Source organism: Macrobrachium nipponense, chromosome 19 (genome assembly GCF_015104395.2).
Source record: "Macrobrachium nipponense isolate FS-2020 chromosome 19, ASM1510439v2, whole genome shotgun sequence".
NCBI classification, from domain to species: Eukaryota; Metazoa; Arthropoda; class Malacostraca; order Decapoda; family Palaemonidae; genus Macrobrachium; species Macrobrachium nipponense.
Genome location: NC_061088.1, coordinates 54416285 through 54435419, shown reverse-complemented (window position 1 = coordinate 54435419; position 19135 = coordinate 54416285). Strand labels below are relative to the sequence as shown.

General features: G+C 40.4%; 1 protein-coding gene across 4 annotated transcripts in view; it reads left to right on the top strand.

Annotated features, from left to right (window-relative positions):
* Positions 1-19135, top strand: part of LOC135217025 (acyl-coenzyme A synthetase ACSM3, mitochondrial-like) — a 271158-nt gene that overhangs the window by 199321 nt on the left and 52702 nt on the right. Inside the window, exon 12 of one of the 4 annotated variants that reach the window (XM_064252635.1) lies at positions 582-1733. The exons of the other annotated variants lie outside the window; for them this stretch is intronic. Coding sequence (XP_064108705.1) covers positions 582-687 — 106 coding nt within the window. The 3' untranslated portion in view covers positions 688-1733. Of the gene's footprint in view, positions 1-581; positions 1734-19135 lie in introns of those variants that run through there. 4 annotated transcript variants of the gene reach the window in all.

Below are 19135 nucleotides of genomic sequence, written 5' to 3'. Positions count from 1 at the left end.
CAAATTCTGTAACGGTACACATTCCGTTTTGGGAAAGATATTGAATTATATATGTTTCTTTTTATCTTATGTACACTGTGTAATGGGGGAAAGCTCACTTATTATTGTTGTTATTGTCTTATTTTTTTTCCTTTTTTCTTTTTATTCTTTTCTTACGAGAGATGTTGTAATGAGGGTTAAGCTCTAAATAGCATTTCTATTTTAAATAGGAGATATAATTTGTCAGGGTATGTGAGTTAGATAGAAGGGGTGTTCGGCATTTTATTTTATGGAGGTTAGTTATATAAACCATAAAAAGGGTCTTTGCTGTTAGACTTTATGAGTTCTCTTTTGATAGCGTGTTTGTCAGATACAGGATTATTTGTGAGGATTCAGTGGTTAAAGATTATATTTTGTTTAGCGAGGAATTTTTAATATTTGACTAGTAGATTGAGTATATTAATTAATGACAGATTTGTGGGGTAAAGCAAGACTTTAGTTATTTTATGACCATGTAGACCTTTTAAATACGGACACACAATGACTTTAGAGAATTCCCAACTCTACGTGATGATGGCGATGGAAACGACTTCGTTCTACAGTACCAGAGGTCGAGTCAAGTCTACACACGAATGGCGTTTCTATGGACTGCCTTTGCAAAGGATGAGATGTCTTCGATATATCGTCTCAGGATACGTTCTGGGATAAATCAGGAGTCTACAGTCTTCGATGAGGCGGGTGCGAGTAGCACTTGCATAGAAGTCACGGGATATTTCCTTGACAACGGGGTGGTGACCACGTTTCCTTCAGTAGAGAACGTTGAATCTACAGTTTCGCGACGAGAGGGTGTTGGATACACTCACGAGGGTCGCAGATGCTGAATGATGGCGCGTGCCGAGTTGTTTCGAGTTGGTTTACGCACTCGGCCTGTGTCTACAACTACTCGTCGAGTTCTGCTTATCTTAGTGACGAGGATGAGCTTTTCATTAGTAACCGTTATACAATACCAATATTAATGATCATGCAAGGTGTTATACTGGTCACAACTTGTGCGCTAGGAGTTCTTAAACTTTTGTGCATTCGACGAAGCACAAGGGCTCCAGCAACGGAGGTAGCCCTAAGTCATGTGGTAAATTGATACATTGTGCATTAGTTGCTGATGTGGTGTGCGACAGGAGTGCACAGAGGACATAGGTGGCCGAGCCATCTTACAAGTGTGTAATGTTAGTGAATCACATATCATGTCTTGCTTGGAGACAGGCTGTAAGGGCAGCTTACTTGAGTGAAGGAATTTGGGTACGTAAGCGTTTAAGCGAGAGATCGCTTGTCTTGGCGTCAAGCATGTACATTCGTTTGTACGGATGTTACAGGTCTAATAGACCAAGGCGCTTGCGAAAGCCACATTCCTTTTGGTGAGCACAAAGAGGTCGGTTGGTACACATCAGGTGTCGGGAGAGAAAACCCCATCGTAAAGGTATGACACATATTTTGTAAAACTTAGAAAACTGTTACCTTTGAAAAGAGAGAGAAGTGTGAAATACTTTCTTTACTTAAATTACTTTGAAAAGAGTGATGCGTGAAGTGTATCTTTTATCCATTGTTATCTTTATTACAGATGGGTTCTATTTCATAGTACTAGAGACAGGAATCTCTAACCTGACTAATATAATGAACTTATTGACATTTTGGGTCTGGGAGTGAATTCTTAGTCAGGAGGGTAGAATGTTAACTTACTAGTTTTCTTTATGGGCAGATTTGGGTATTTTGTCACTATGACTTGTTAATCATTTTGTTCTATTCTATATTCAACTGCTTTGGGTAATAAAGAGTATATTTTTATACTTACGAGATCTTAATAGCCTAACGACATGGTTGCAGACAGAGGGCACCATTGACAACAGGTAAGGGTTTCCCCCCCTTTAATAAAAGGGGGGGGTAAGATCTATATATATATTAATATAATATATATATATATGTAATTTAATTAATAATATATATAACATTATTTATTAATATAATCTTATTATATATAATATTATATTATATTAAAATCTTGTATTATATATTATATATATATAATATTATATATATATATAATTTGAATAGATACCAATATGTTTTGTGTATCAATCAGTTTTAGTAAGTGCAGCTGCAGAGAGCTGTTCAGCTAAATTCAAACTTGTAGCACTTACACCTGCCACGGCATTCCTTCTTGCAGCCACACTTATTCAATTCTTGGCACAATTTTGTTATTACTGGTAAATCTGCCCAATACGGAAACCGGGCACCATCAACCTGTTACCATCCCAGTGTGTTGGACTGGGTAAAACTGGATAACATACTAAAGATTAGTTCCAAATGTGCCCTGGTTGAAAGGAACCTCTCTTGCAATGCTCTCTAAGAGCAGCCCTGGTAGGGGGAATGCAATCATAAGCTATTTGCTTCCTTGCAAAGAGATCAAGTCTAGCTTCATTTACATCTTTTTATGAACTGCTTCTGTTGTACATAAACACCACAAACTTTTCAATGATTTGCAGGTCTTCATCTTCTACAGCTGGTTGAACTTAGTTTGGTGAAGGTGGGTGTGGTATGCTGAAACACAGTCCATGTTTGCCATGCAGACTACTTCTCCTTTCCATGAAAGGCAGACACTGTCACACCCACTAAATACATGGAAAAAAGGAATGGCTGAGGTTGGTCCATGGCTGCTGTAATTTCATGGATAGGTATCCCCCTCATGTCTTTTCCTCTTCCAATTCAATCCATAGCTTGTCCATACCAGTTTTTCCCATGCTAGATGCTGCTATGATGATGACAACAGTGTCTGAAATACATATGATTGCACTTGAGATATCTTCATGCTTTGCAGCATATGCAGCATGCAAAAGAACTCTAGGATCTGCCTCTTTGTAAGTGCAGCCTTGTAGGTCAGCAGTGTCCTGTTAAGTTTTGCCACAAAGTGCAGCATCCCCTTTGGTAACAATAATGCATGTTATATCAACTGCTTGAGGTGAAACGATTGTGTCTGCCAAATATGCAAATAGTTCAGTTTTGTTCTGTGTACCTTGGACAGGACTTCATCTTTTGCATGAGACTCGACCCCTTGGTTGATCTCAGAGCATTTGCAAGAGCTGCACTATCTATATTGATAACATCAGCAGTAGCCTGTTTGTCATGGATGCTTGATGCCTGTTGTTCTAGTAGAGGCAGCGGCTGTGACTTGTTGCCCTGATTCATCTGCCCATTCTGTGCCAGTGATATTGGGAAATTTTTATTTTTATGTTGAAAGAATTCATTTAAGTCACACTGTCTGTTCTGGCATGATATGAAAAGGTGTGAGAATAGATTACGGTATTCCTTTATGGTTTGCAGTGACTGTTTGCCCTTGGACTCTGTAGCAGACATTTGCAACTGAGTAATAATATTTTGTTCTTGTGTTCTGGCTCATAGAATTTGCTTGGTGTCTTGAGTCTTTCAATAAAGTTTGTGAATTTTGTCTGTCCAAGGCTCTTCATAGATATCAAGGATTCACAAACCTTGCTGTCTGTAATTTCATGACTGTATAGCACAATTAGATCCAGTGAATCTTCCTCATAAGGTTTACTCATTTCTGTCATTGCTTTCGCTAAATTCTCAACTATTTCAAGAAATCTTTTCTGCACAATTTCAGTTTCATCATGATGCTTACTCTTAGATTTTGGATCAGCATCAATTCTAGTCTCAAACTCGTCAATCAGGCTGCTTACTTCAGGACCAGCCACTGTACTATACCTTCTTCTAAGAGCGTCTGCATCTTCAAATAGGCCGATGGCTCCCCCATCTTTCACATGAGCATTATTCTGCTCATGTGCTTGATGTATAGCCATTGAGGAAATGGACAGTGAAATTTCCTTTTGTGAACTCAACAAATGTGTCAGTTTGGAGAGCCTCATGTCTCTCAAATGAATTAGAAGCCATCTTTTTACAAATTGAAATTAGGTGGCCAGTATGGCCTGATGGAAATGAACACCAGAAGTTGTAGCTGAAGCAAAATATTCCAAAAGTAGAATTGTGGAGACACTGACTCTCGTTTTCTGATCCAGCTTTCACAACTTAGCTCACTCTCTTCTGCTCTTGGATATATACCATATGGGCAGCTTTGCTCAGCTGATATAAGCTGCAAGCTGTCACCTGGTGGGCTAGACATGTCTTCTTTACATGCAGAGCAGAGATAAACGAATCTGCTGATCCAGGAGTAGCTATTTCTGCTTCTGCAAGAGCACCAGTCCAACCACTGTCTTTCAAGATATCACCAAGAATTTTGATTGCTGCCATTTCTAAATGCAACCCTCCAAACATGATAACCATATCACCATACTGCAATAGCCATTCCCATTGGATCTGCTTGGAAATTGCAAATAGTGGCTGATCAACCACTAGAACTGGGGTTTTGCAAGGATTGAGAAACTGGTTGTTCTTGCGATATCCACGGCATGTTTCATCGTTGCAACTGATGAGCTGCCTCTTGAAAAGGAGGCAACATTGATGACAAGCTTATTTCAAAGGGGGCCTATCACTTCTGAGAAGCATGATGTCCTGCCTAAGACATTGGACACTCCATTTTCTCTCCTGTCTGACATACTGATTTTCTCAAGTCATTCATACTCAGAGAAATATGCTTAGAAAGCATAACATATTGATGTCCTACACTTCCACTGGATGAAGGGAGGGGATTCTCATGTTTAAAGTGAGCAGAGGGTACATAAGTCTAATATTCAGAAAGAGAAGGTACTTTTTTTTTTACTTTGTTCCACTTTGGATGATTTGGTCCAAGTTTCTGCCCTCACCCTTTTCATCAGTGCTCGGATACAGACACAAAGATATGCCTGTCCCATGAAAGGATGTTTGAGATGTTGTGGCACTTGGATTATGGTCCAGATTGTCAACAGCACAAGTCGTAAAAAGCCCTTGTCTTAGTGTAATGGGACAAACTACTTCCTCCACAGCCCTTGCTACAACTGCTCTCCCAACTCTTTCATCAATTCCAGAACCCTATCGTAGCTAATGCTGATTCCATGTTGATGAAATGTATCAATTAACTGATACTTTCTGGTTTTTGCAAAGACTAGGAGACTAAGGCATATTGGAAATGTAGGTTCTCTTGACTTGAAATGTCTGAGAAATGTTGAAGATGCTGGAGTCTTCTGACAGTTGAAGCGCAAAAGTTGTGCTAAAGCTAGATCAGTAGATGATGTTCCATATGCAAGTTGGGATTTTACATCACCACCGCTTTGTAGCACACTTACAAATTCCAACAGACTTGGTGGTGGTATATATTCTCATCCAGTGTGTGCTGTTAAGGTTCCATCAAATTCTTTCTCATGTTTAAGCATCTGCTTCCTCAATATCTTAGCTGCTTTGGCCATGATTAATGCATCATTGTAGTCACATGCCATGGCTAGGGTTTCTCCCACTTTTCCCTTGTAGGCAACCCAAATCTCTTTATCTATTTTGAAGGCCTCCAGTTCTGTGATATGAGCAAGTATCACTTTCTTCAACTATGATCGGTGCACAAAGGAAGCGTCAACATTCAGCTGTTCCAGTCTTTCTTTGTACAAATTATACACTTTTACCATCGTAAAATAGCAGTACCCATCTGTAGTCAACTGCTTGTCTCTTATGTACATCTCAAGGTCAGCAAAATCATGGGCCCATGCCTGTTGTCTGTACTGCACATAATCATTTCCAATTTTCTGGGAATTTAGCAAGGCTCTTCCCCTGGCCTGTCAAACAAGATGGGTGATACATATGGTCCTGGGAACATATATCTTCAGCATTAAGCTTGGCCAGAAGTTTCTCATCTAGTAGGTTCATGGCCAATGTTATGACTAATCGTAAATCTCTGCTTGGTGCTGGTGTGTCACTAATAAAACAGATTCATTCTTTCTCAGTTTTGGATTTTTTGTCTTACATGATAACTTCCTTTTCCTTTCTAGTTTTGTGGTTTTGAACTTCAGCATACATGATTCATGATATGTAGCTTTGTTATTTTCAGAAGTCTGCAGAATTCCATCACCTTCATCAAGCTTTTGGGGATGAAATGATGTAGGCATTGCATTTAACTTATAAAATTCAGGAATGTTTGTAGCAAGGATAACATAGCCACCACTAGATGCATCCACTAGTCTTTCACATGTGCCCGCTTGGCACAAGCAACAAAGCTTCCAGCTAGTCATACTATCTCTCTTCAGGAAAGACATCGACTTCCAAGATTGTCTGTCATTACTTTGTTCTATAGGCAGAGGGATTATGCTTTTACCACCTATACAACATGTATATATGCACTTTCAGATATAGAATACAACTAGGCTCAGATATGTCTTAATCCTACCCTTAGCCCAATGATTCATTCAATGCTGTTTAATTCCCATGTGATATATAGTACAGCTTCTGGAAGACTAAAGCCCCATCTTCCTTGGCTCGCCTCTCCCACGCTGGCATATCTTGTCAATTTAGATGCTGCTGTTTAACTTTGAACTGGGGCTAGTTAAACAGCATTTGAGAAACTAATGACAAATATCTACCATTAGCTAGCATTGAACCTCATGCATAGTCTCAGGCTATAGTGCCAACCAGTGTGAATTGGTAGTGCACTGACAATAGTATAGGTACACTATTAAGGCTACGTTTACATTGAGTTGACCATTTCTTTATTAAATGAGGATGAAAATGAATTAAGTGGGGTTTAATTGATTTCTAACCTACAAAAAATAAACTGATTAAGCTGAAGTTACCCTGAATCCATGTATTACCTGATCTTTTACCTCATATATGAACTTAAGTACCAATTTTGGCCTTTTTGGCGGACATTTTTGATATAATGACACCATCTTGGATATTTCTAGGCGGCAAAATTATGTATCTAAGTGATTAACTAATTAAATGTCAATATATTCAGATATCCAACGTGGGCCATTTCGAAAACTTGCCAGCCACCTTGAAAAATAGCAAAATTTGTGTGGCAGGAGGTTGATGATGAGACAGAAGGTCAAGACGAATCGTTGTGCCAAATTTCATGTTCGTATCACCATTTGCAGTTTTCCACTATCATTTTGAAGTTACTCCCCCTCCACTATAACCATATGCACTCGCTATGCTTATATACAGCAACCATCACCTTTTAAACAAAACTTCATGAAAAAGGCAATTATCTACCTTATTTTCCCCATATTTTTAACAAAACATAAAGATTTACAAGCTTTCATCCAAAATTTCCCACATATCTGTAGCAAAATATACTGCATAAATACACTGAAAGAAAATCCAGCCCTTCATTTTCTCTCATAATGAGACACTGTTTAGTTGGTAGGTAACCTACCAGTGTTCACCCATAGCCTACCATAGTTACATAATGTGTTGTATGTGTGAACTATTGGCCTAGGCTATATCCATTTGCAGAAGTCAAATAGCTAGGCTATTCAATTACGGCTGTATTCAAGATAAATGTAATGGTAATCTACTTGTACTGTACTTTTATCAAGTTAGATCACCATCATTGTTTATTTTATTTATTTATTTTTTTTGTATGGTGTTTTTATGTTGCATGGAACCAGTGGTTATTCAGTAACGGGACCAATGGCTTTACATGAATTCCAAACCACGTCGAGAGTGAACTTCTATCACCAGAAATACACATCTCTCACACCGCAATGGAATACCCAAGAATCAAACTCATGGTCACTGAGGTGGTACTCCAACACCATACTGACCACGCCACTGAGGAATATAACAAGATAAACTGATTATCCATTATAGCATTTAAGTAGGTTAGGCTAATATAGTCCCTGCAGAAAGTGACTGGCCTCTCCAAAGGTTTGGTGGTTGTCCTACACGATCAGCAATCGCATCAATTGGGTTTCACAGAAACGTCTCAGGGTCAAGATGAAGGTTACAGCTTCCAAGCTGGAACACATTCTTTGGGTAGAGAAGGTGGTAGTGGTTGCATCAGTAGGGGCCTGAAGGCGAGTGTGCATGCTTTACAATTCTTTAGGACCCTTTTCACTGTGATCCACAGCCCGGGTGACCAACATTCCTGACGAAAAAGACCCATCATCTCATTAACACCACAATACATATGATTACAGTGTAAATGTGTTAAGTACCTTCCTACCAATGTGTCATTGGCAGGTAACAATACAAGGGGTTATCTAGGATTATTGTTAACAGATTCTAAATTGAGTATACACAACCCCATCTACGATGCATGGAGTTGGTTCACAAAATTTAGGATATCCTTCGGTACTCTAACTTGATTCTCAAAATAGGCACAGGTACTGGCCATATACTCCCTTTGATCTAATCTAACAAGCATAAAAAACAGTGGTTTGTTCAACTTCAAAAATCTAATACTAATTTCATTATTCTTAACAAAACTGCAAATTCTGCATTACACTGCATGATTTCCCAGGTCTCGCTGGGTTTGATCATGGCGACTTCTTCCCTCATTTCTTGGAGGGCTGCGGCAACAGTGACATTCACGGGTTCCGACACTCAGATGTCTGATTGCAGTTTCAGTTTCCTACACTGTGCAGGAAGCGGGGTCCACTCAGCCACAACTGGCTCTGCTTCAGCTCCCTCAATGTGGCTCCTCTTGACAAAATATCAGCTGGGTTCTGGCGGGTGGGCCAGTACTTCAAGGCCATGCGGGAGCTCTGTAGGGTGAAAACAGTCTCCTCCACTCGATTGTTAATAAAGGTATGCTTGTTTTCCCTTTCACTGTTTATCCAGGCAATAACTACATTGTTGTTTGTCTACAAGGTGACAATGGAAGGTTCAATCAGCAATATCAGATGCTTACCTAGCCTACATCAAAACAAGAGTGCCAATAATTCTAACTTTGGGATTGTTAATTTTAGCATCTTTTTGGATGTAACTCGCATCCTACTAATGAGAAGAGTTGTTTTACAGTCTTCCTGTCTTACAAAGGCAACTGCCCCATATGCTTTACTTCATGCATCTGAATATATATATATATATATATATATATATATATATATATATATATAGATATAATATCATACATATCATACATCTAATATACATATATATAATAAATATATATATATATATATATATATAATATATATATATATTCTATATATATATATATACGTATATATATAAAACACACAATATATATTTATATATATATATATATATATATATATATTATATATATATATATATATATGATATATACACATATATGCATACATATATATATCTTGTATATATATATATATATACTATATATATATATATATATATATATATATATATATATATATAATATATATATATATATAGACAAAATTATATATATATATAGTATCTATATATATACTATATATATATATTCTATATATATATATATATATATAAAATCTATATAATATATATATATAATATATATATGATATATAAATATATATATATATAATATATACATTATATATATATCTATATATCTTTTCTATATATCTATGATACTATATATATAATATATATATATATATATATAGTATTTATATTGAATATATATATATATATATATATATAGAATAATATATATATATATTATATATATAAAATATATATATATATATAGTATATATATCATATATAATATAGTATATATATATATATATATATCTATATATATATATATATATGTATATTTTATATAATATATATATATTATATCTATATAATATAATAAATAATAATATTTTATTATATATATATATAATATATTTTATTATAATAATAATATTAATTATTATATATATATATATTTATATAATATAATTATATAAGTATATTATTATATTATATATATTCTAATAATAATATAATATATATAAATTATATATTTTTTTTTTTACGTATATAGCGGCCTTGAGAGAGGCTAGATACGTAAACGGAAATAATTGAGGGATTTCAAGAGGGAATTGCTTTAACTTACCTAAACTGATAGTTATTATTAATTTCTTTAGAGGGAAGGTCGCCAGAAAACTCAGCTCGTTACTTAACAGCTATTTATTTACAAAAAGGCCCGTGCTGGCCTGGAGAAAAGTTAAATGATATTGGCCCCCACGTTGAGGCTTATAGTCTCATTCAATTCAAGCTGATTTTCATTCACTTGGGGTAATGCACACTTGCGGGCAGAGAGACGGCACGTGACTCATGGAATCTGGAAAAGAATCCCAGATTAAACGACATAAAAGAAAAAATGACTTCTTGCTTTGATTAATTAATTCTCTAATACTGGGGGGAGAAGGAACTTTTAAGGTTTCACTGAAGTATGCAATGACTCCATTGGTCTGGGACGATCACACAAGGGGAAGCATGCGGCCATGAGGCAGTGAGAGGGAGCAAAGGGATGAATTCCTTTTGTTGCTAGAAATTGAATTGGGAGAATGAGGATCAAAATTATAATAGGTGATAAGGGACTGGCAATATGTTGTTTCACAAGATGTACCTGGATGTCGTGTTCAGTGGCTCTTTGTAGAAAAGCATGGCCCCCTTTGTCTGAGGCCTGGGTCATCGGCGCGCCACTCACACCCTGGGTAGGCCTAACAGGAAGGCAGGTAATTTGACCTCTGTCCGAGATCACGTCTCGCAGCCAACTGAGACAGAATTCAGTTGGGTTGCTTGGGGGTTGGAGGTCAGCTTAACCTCCCACGATCAAGGCAAATCCTGGAAAACAAGCATACAGCCAGCAGAGGGGTCACAGGAAAGAGAGCTTAAGGTATAGGTCTAAGAAGTACCAATCTGCCTACACCCTTCCCTTTTGAGATACGTCCCTACAGCTGATAAAAGACTCTTTTCCCCCAACTGGGGAACTTCCTATCTCTAGCTGGCGGGTTTTGGGTTTCCCTCATTTACTAAAAATCAGCTGATATTCTAAAGAAATGGCTGCCGTTTTCCAAATCGAATTAATTAATTAATTGCGGGGTAGACGAACGATCTATAAACGTCACAGCTCCCCCTGTTAAGAAGGCATTCACTCCCTTTCGGGCGTGAAGGTCTTGGCTTAAATAAATTGATCGTCTCGACTACCCAGTTCTCCTACTCCAACTTGAAGTTTTTTGAGCAGCGATACAGCTAACTGCAGTGGCCTACCTAACTTATAGGCAAAGATGCTAAGTGTACTAACTTAATGTAGTGATGTAGTCTAGCCTAAGTAATAACTACGGGTTGTCTGGTGACGACAGTCTACTCTACCCCTAGATAAGGTTACTTGAAGATTCTACTTTCTACTAACGTAATGCCCTGGTACTAAATCATTAGCCTAACCTACTCAATACAGTTAAATGGAGACGCAATCATTCCAGAGTGTGGTACGCACAGCAGTAATGTGTCGCCGGAATTGTTAAAATACATAATGAGAGGTAATGATGCATGGGGATGATGAGTGGTTAATTGACCAGGAGGGAAATGCAATGAGGTAATTATATTTAAGTGAGGGTTAGTATTACAATGGCTAGGGGTTAGAGGGTTAGTTCTACTGGCAGAGATCAGGCTGGCTACCTTCTCTGGGTAGGTGCCAGGATCATTCTGCAAATGAATGCGACCCTGTACCTCGGGCACAGGTGTCAAGGAGAGCATGTGGCTTTTGGGTTAGTTTGTTAATGATTGGTTACGTCCCTTCTTCTTCTTCTTATTCCTCCAGGACCTGGCTATACTAGTCCTAGGAGTAGACGGAGGCACCGACTCTGGGGAAAGGCCAGAAACGCCGGCAGGAGCAGAGGCAGTGGTAGCCTGAGGGATTGCAGGAGAACACCCTACTTCGGTATCTGCAGCAACCGTCGTAGAGGTGGAACCTACTGCAGGGGAGGCCCTCACTTCGGCTGCTGCGACAGCCGTCGTAAGGGGAAAACTCCAGGCTGACTCCTGGTCGGGCAGTTCCTGGTTTTCCAGAGGAGGTATGAAGGTTAGGTCTGCCGGAGGTTCATCCTCGGCCGACAGTGGTGAGGGTGAAGAAGACTCATGGACTTTGGGTTGGCCATGGGCTGCGGTAAGCTCCATGCCTGTTGGAGGATCTCCTGTAGGAGGATCCTTGGTTAGGTTAGGCGCCGGCGCTAGCTCAGGGCCAGGCGCAGAGGTCAAGTTCGGTGGTGGCTCTACGTCCAGGCTGGACGGAGCTTGGCACTGCCCAATGCTGCCAAGTGGCACTGGCAGAGAGTTGAGGTCGACTGGACCTGTGACGGGTACCGGAGGTGCAATACCTCTCAGCGTGCCCTTGGAAATGGGAGACAGAGGCTCCTGTCTCTTTTGGAAGGCTAAGCCTTGTGGAAAGTGGACATTGTCCGCTGCTGGTAGTCGGCTAGGGCACCTAGGCCAATTCGTGGAGTGCCCTATTACGTTGCAGGCTTTGCAACGGAACTGTGAATGGTCAATCTCCCTCCTTGGTAACGGGGGAGACTGTTGGTGGACGTACTTCCTGGAGGAAGTAGAATTTCGATGACTCCGTGCTTTGGAGTGATTTGACATGGGGTTAGGACCCCTAGGCTTCTTGAACGGTGAGGGAGACTTCATGTCTTGGCCTAGTAGGAGGTCGTAACCTCCTGGAATGTAGCTTGCAACTGCAAGGGTACAAACTCTGGAGAAGTGAGGTCTGGTGACCCTCAATTGGACGGTCGGAAGGATCAGTTTAATATGGTTGATACCTTCTATGGTTATTAAGTGACGTCTATCGACGTTAGCCCCTCGGGGGATTCGGTCTTCCCGTATCAGGGAGATTTGAGCGCCAGAGTCGTCGTAGGCTCTGACGTGGCTTGGCTGATAATGGCTTTGGAGGGGTGCGACTGTTATAGGGCCCTTAGCTGGGGGTCCTAGTGAAGAAGGATTGGTGACGGCCATTGCGATGGCAGGAATATTGTGATTTGCGCACCCTCCATAGTTGGCAGACATGTGACCCTTGCGGCCACAGTCTCGGCAGAACGTGTTCCAGAACCTCTTCCGTGGCACTGGACGGTAAGGCCGAGATGGCCCCACAGGTTGCGAATCTGTGGAGTCACCAAGGCTGGCAGTGTGCTCTGGCACAGGTGAAAAGTCCTCTCTGGCAGTGATTTGAGGTAGGGAGGTTAAGGAAACCTCCGTTGAATCATCCTCGGAAGCAAGTCCGGGGTTAACTGGTGGGCTTACCTCTTCCAAAGTGGAGGAGGTAGGCGGTAAAATGGTAAGAGGCTGAGATGGTGCGGAAGAAATTTCTATCTCGGGCACTGGATCAGGACCAGGCTCGCAAATCGAAAGGATGTCAGGCTGACCAGAGACGGCGGGACTAAGAGAGACAGTGGGTGCAGGGCTGGAAGCTGGCAGAGTGGCTTGAGCTAGGATACTCTCCTTACGGGCCTTCTCCCGCTTGATGTCGAGTTCCTTCTCCTTGAGAGCGAGCTCATGCTTTCGCTCCTCTTCCCTTGCCTTCCTTTCTGCTTCTCTTTCTTTCCTCTCTGCTTCTCCGGCTTTTCTCTGGTTTTCCCTTTCTTCCTTTTCTTGCAGGCGCGCGGCAGCCTGCTGCGCCTTTATCCACTGGTCTAGTGCTGGTCCAGTGTAACCAGCCTCCTTGCCCAGAGTTATGAGGACTCGGAGCCTCTCGAGCTCTACGGCAAAGAAGTCGCGGGAAGCAGGGGAAGACATTTCCCTTAGGCTGCAGTAGAGGCTCTGATGAAAATGAAAATAATGGCCAGGAAGGGTACGGGATGGAATAGGAGTGCCTACTGTGGGAAGTGGCACTCACTTGGAAATGGGTTCTGCAATGTGGTAATGAAAAGTCTGAAAAGACTGGGTGCTCGGTGGCACTTTGTGAATGGCACCTTCTGATGAGGTGAAAAAATCGAATGCAGTGTGCGGCGTACGTCACACTTACGGGCGTTCCCAACTTGGGAGACGTTGGAATGGGCTACCTGTAGGTCCAATACAGGTGCACGGCACTTATGAGGAGGCGTTCCTTGGTTCAGTGATCCAAAATGGTGGATACTCTATAATGAATGAGCGTTCCGTAGGACGGACACGCAGGTATAGGGCTACCTGTACGTCTGTACAGGTGCGCGGCACTTATGAGGAGGCGTTCCTTGGGCAGCACTAGTAGTGCTGGTATTGCGGCACTTCGGGAGGCGTTCCCTTGATTGGTCCGAAGGATCACTGATCCTCGTACACGGACATTAATGAAGTGGGCGTTCCGTAAGGACGGACACGCAGGTTTAATGGCTACCTGTACGGCCTGTACAGGTGCAATGGCCCTTATGGAGGCGTTCCTTGGAGCACTGGTATCGTGCTGGTGTGTCCCGTCGGACGACACTAGATGCAGTATACTTAAGTATACCGAAGTGAAAGGGCACTGCTCATGGCAGAGTGTAATGGTGGAGGAGAGAAAGTAAAAGGTGGGAGTACTTCAGCAGCCAGTCGATGGACAGTGTCAAGAATTAGTGGCACTGTGCAATGGTAAGACCTGACGTGCACTGGTGGTGGCCAGTCCTAAACTGGTAACGACTTCCCTGTCTGGAAGTAATGAATTTGCGTGGCACACTGTGCGAATTGTGCTTGCGGTATACGCAAGTCTTTTGTGATAAAAGAAAATGAAAAGACCACTCGGGCAACGACAGGTAATGGAAATTTTAGAAATGCTCAGTCCCTCGCTGAAGTACTCGGTAAATGAAATAAATAAATGCTTGCAAACTGCAATGGACACATGCGCGTACGTATCACGCTGTGTAAATGAAAGACACAAGAGACTAAAATAATGTTAATTCTGCATGCTATAATTAATGGTAAGATGTAGTACTCTTGGCTTCGTGAATACTGGGTTCTGGTTTTCTCGCTCTCTCTCTCTCTCTCTCTCTCTCTCTCTCTCTCTCTCTCGGAGAGGGTGAAAAATGATATATGAATGAACTCCCTTATATTTGAATTGAACTACTAATGTTCGTTTAATATGACGCAACTTGCGTTAAATGATTTACTTACGTTAACGTGAAACGAAAGAATTGCTTCTGATGACGTTTTATGAAAATGATAACGCACCCGTGGTGAACGATTTTTACGTTACTAGTAGCGGCTCGCGCTTATGAAATGATTTGCGTTTAATTATGAAATTTACAAAGACGCGTTTTACGTTAACAATTCTTGCAAGTGACTCTACTTTTAAGATTTACGTTAACTTTACGCAAGGACAAGTGAAAAATTACGGTAAGGATTTGAAAACGATGTTAGCAAACAATTGTAAATGAGGTTACGTTAAGTGCGAAGTGAAATGAAACTTCGCTCAGCGAGCGAGTGAGTGAGCGATGCGAGGTGAAACACGGGAGCGAGCTGACCAGCGCGGGCGAATCAGCTGATTCTCTGTAAATGCGAAGGCAATTTACAACACAAAATTCTACTTTCTTATTCAAGGCGAATTACGTTAATTTCTCTGGCAGGACGATAGATACTAGTACCGAGATCGATATTATTTACGTTAAAACTTTGAGACTTACGTTACTTTGCTTAAATGGTTTAGATAATTCTGAAAGGGATAAAAACATGGCTGCCGCTGTGAGCGAAAACGAAGGCTGGTTGAGACCGCGCAGGCGCGAGAGTGCTCTAAGCTGAATTCAAGCTGAGAGGTAAGCGTTACCAACACTTGGAATGAAAACTAAGTTAAAAATGAATATCCTAACATATCACAGACAAAAGAATTGTACACTTCTTTTGCCGTAACTATTAGTAAAACACTCCTAACTAGCTAGGCTTTCTAATACAGCAATAAACCCTGGCAAAGCACTTCCTAGTTTGATCTGGTCCTTTCTGGCATCTATCTGCACACGTGTTCGTGTGAGCTCCTACAACAACAATGCGATTTACAAAACAGAATTCGCTCGGCGCTCTGGCCGTTACAATAATAAGAATATTTCTACCTTCACATTTGTTTAACACACTTCTACAATAAAAATACTTAAACGTACCTTAAGCTAACATTGGTTATAGAATAATCATATTAATGAATGGAATACCTTACCGTGAGTCAGTGTGTCTTCTTTCCCTGCAAGTGTGCTTGATTTACGCTTTGTAAAATAATTTACAGTTTACGTTTTACAACGGATAACGCGATTTACAAGCTTTTTTTAAGCAAGCTAGGTTCAATCCAGGCAAGATTCGCCAATTTTACGTATATAGCGGCCTTGAGAGAGGCTAGATACGTAAACGGAAATAATTGAGGGATTTCAAGAGGGAATTGCTTTAACTTACCTAAACTGATAGTTATTATTAATTTCTTTAGAGGGAAGGTCGCCAGAAAACTCAGCTCGTTACTTAACAGCTATTTATTTACAAAAAGGCCCGTGCTGGCCTGGAGAAAAGTTAAATGATATTGGCCCCCACGTTGAGGCTTATAGTCTTATTCAATTCAAGCTGATTTTCATTCACTTGGGGTAATGCACACTTGCGGGCAGAGAGACGGCACGTGACTCATGGAATCTGGAAAAGAATCCCAGATTTAACGACATAAAAGAAAAAATGACTTCTTGCTTTGATTAATTAATTCTCTAATACTGGGGGGAGAAGGAACTTTTAAGGTTTCACTGAAGTATGCAATGACTCCATTGGTCTGGGATGATCACACAAGGGGAAGCATGCGGCCATGAGGCAGTGAGAGGGAGCAAAGGGATGAATTCCTTTTGTTGCTAGAAATTGAATTGGGAGAATGAGGATCAAAATTATAATAGGTGATAAGGGACTGGCAATATGTTGTTTCACAAGACGTACCTGGATGTCGTGTTCAGTGGCTCTTTGTAGAAAAGCATGGCCCCCTTTGTCTGAGGCCTGGGTCATCGGCGCGCCACTCACACCCTGGGTAGGCCTAACAGGAAGGCAGGTAATTTGACCTCTGTCCGAGATCACGTCTCGCAGCCAACTGAGATAGAATTCAGTTGGGTTGCTTGGGGGTTGGAGGTCAGCTTAACCTCCCACGATCAAGGCAAATCCTGGAAAACAAGCATACAGCCAGCAGAGGGGTCACAGGAAAGAGAGCTTAAGGTATAGGTCTAAGAAGTACCAATCTGCCTACACCCTTCCCTTTTGAGATACGTCCCTACAGCTGATAAAAGACTCTTTTCCCCAACTGGGGAAACTTCCTATCTCTAGCTGGCGGGTTTTGGGTTTCCCGCGTTTACTAAAAATCAGCTGATATTCTAAAGAAATGGCTGCCGTTTTCCAAATCGAATTAATTAATTAATTGCGGGGTAGACGAACGATCTATAAACGTCACAATATATATATATATATACACATACACACATACACACATGCATACATATATGTATGTATATATATATATATATATATATATATATATATATATATATATATATATATATATATATATATATATATATATATATATATATAAGGGATTTTGACGTAGGAAAAATCTATTTCTGGGCGATGGGTTCGTGTCGCCCTGTGAAATAATCCTTTAGACCATTATTTCTAGGGTAAATGAGCTAACACATACCAGAGAAAATAAAATTAAAGGTAAAGTCAGTATAACTGACTCGCTCACTTCAATAAAAGGGAGAGTGTCGGTATGGAAACAGGGGCGAGTGAGACCACTACCACGAACCCGTAGCCATTTAGACATTTCCTCACCAAAATCCTCACCTGCAAGAGCCGAACCATAGGTAAATACGGGCGCTACTACTACTAATACCCACGCCACATGGACAACAGCGCCTCTAGTGGTCATCCTTGTTGTTAGATGCCAATCTTGGGCTGTAGGGGGGGAAATAGGGGGGGGGTTTCACAGGGCGACACGAACCCATCGCCCAAAAATCGATTTTTCCTACGTCAAAATCCCTTTTCTGGGCTCAGTTCGTGTCGCCCTGTGAAATCGTAGCAGAGAAACAGCACAAGATAACCAATAAGAGAGGTCTTAATAAAACCATAGGAAAAAAGCAAAAAAGTATAAAGGCATTAAATTTTTCCATACAAACTAATAAATTATGATATTATAATAGACTTAGACTATAATTAAAGCTAATACAAATAAACAATAGTAATATTGAAATTAGTGAGTAAAACATATGTACAACACAAGAACTCACTAACAAAAAGCCAAAATACAAATAGACAATAGCAGTAATGTGCTCCTCTAGCATAAAAATAAGAGGAGCAACATTTGGTTAAATTTTTCAAAATATACAAACTGGTGTGGATGTCCCTAGCATAAAAATAAGGGACATTCCACCTGATACAATATACACTTTAGTGTGGATGTCTCTAGCATAAAAATAAGGGACATTCCACTAGAATTATCATAGCTGCCAAGGCTATAGAATTATCAAGAGCTTAACAGTAGGGCACGTGACATGTTAGTTGAGGTAGGTAGAAAGGAGACCTGGATCTTTTAGCTACAACTACTATGCAGAGTCAGGGGAAACTATGTTTCCCGCTGCCACTGCTGAAAATTTTAAGGATTCCAAAGACTTTAAATAGTGACGCTTGAAGACTGTCGGCGATTTCCATCCAGTATATTTCTTAAGATCATCGAAATTCATGTGTTGAAAATAATTAATAGATGTGGCTACTGCCCTGATATCATGAGCTTTTGGGAATGATTCAGGGTTAGCTTGTTTAATGAAGTAAAGGATCTGCTGCCTGATCCCTTTAACTGATAAAGTGCCACCTTTTTCTCTCATAAAGAGAGGACCTGATGATCTAGAAGATGTCCTAGACAGAAAGGCTCGTAAGGTCATAACTGGACAAAGAGAAGGATCTTGGGGAAGTGGTATGACCTTCCAAGGGGTCCACCTTGCTAAAGGATCCTCGTTTTTGGCTAAAAAACTCCGATCCGGGGAAAGTAAGACTTCTCCTGAAGAGAGAAAGTCTACATGCCCCGCATCTCTGGATAGAGCCGACAGTTCTGAAATTCTGGCCCCAGAGGCCAAGCTCAATAAGAATAAAGTCTTCCTTAGTAACATCATGAATGTGCAAGAAGAGTTGTCAGTGTCCGAAGCTAGCTTGAGGACATCATTTAAGAACCATGAGACTGAAGTAGGCCTTTCAGAAGGTCTAAGTCTAGCACAAGCTTTGGGAATAGACGTAAAGTAAGATTCTGTCAAGTCTATTTGAAAGCCCAACTGAA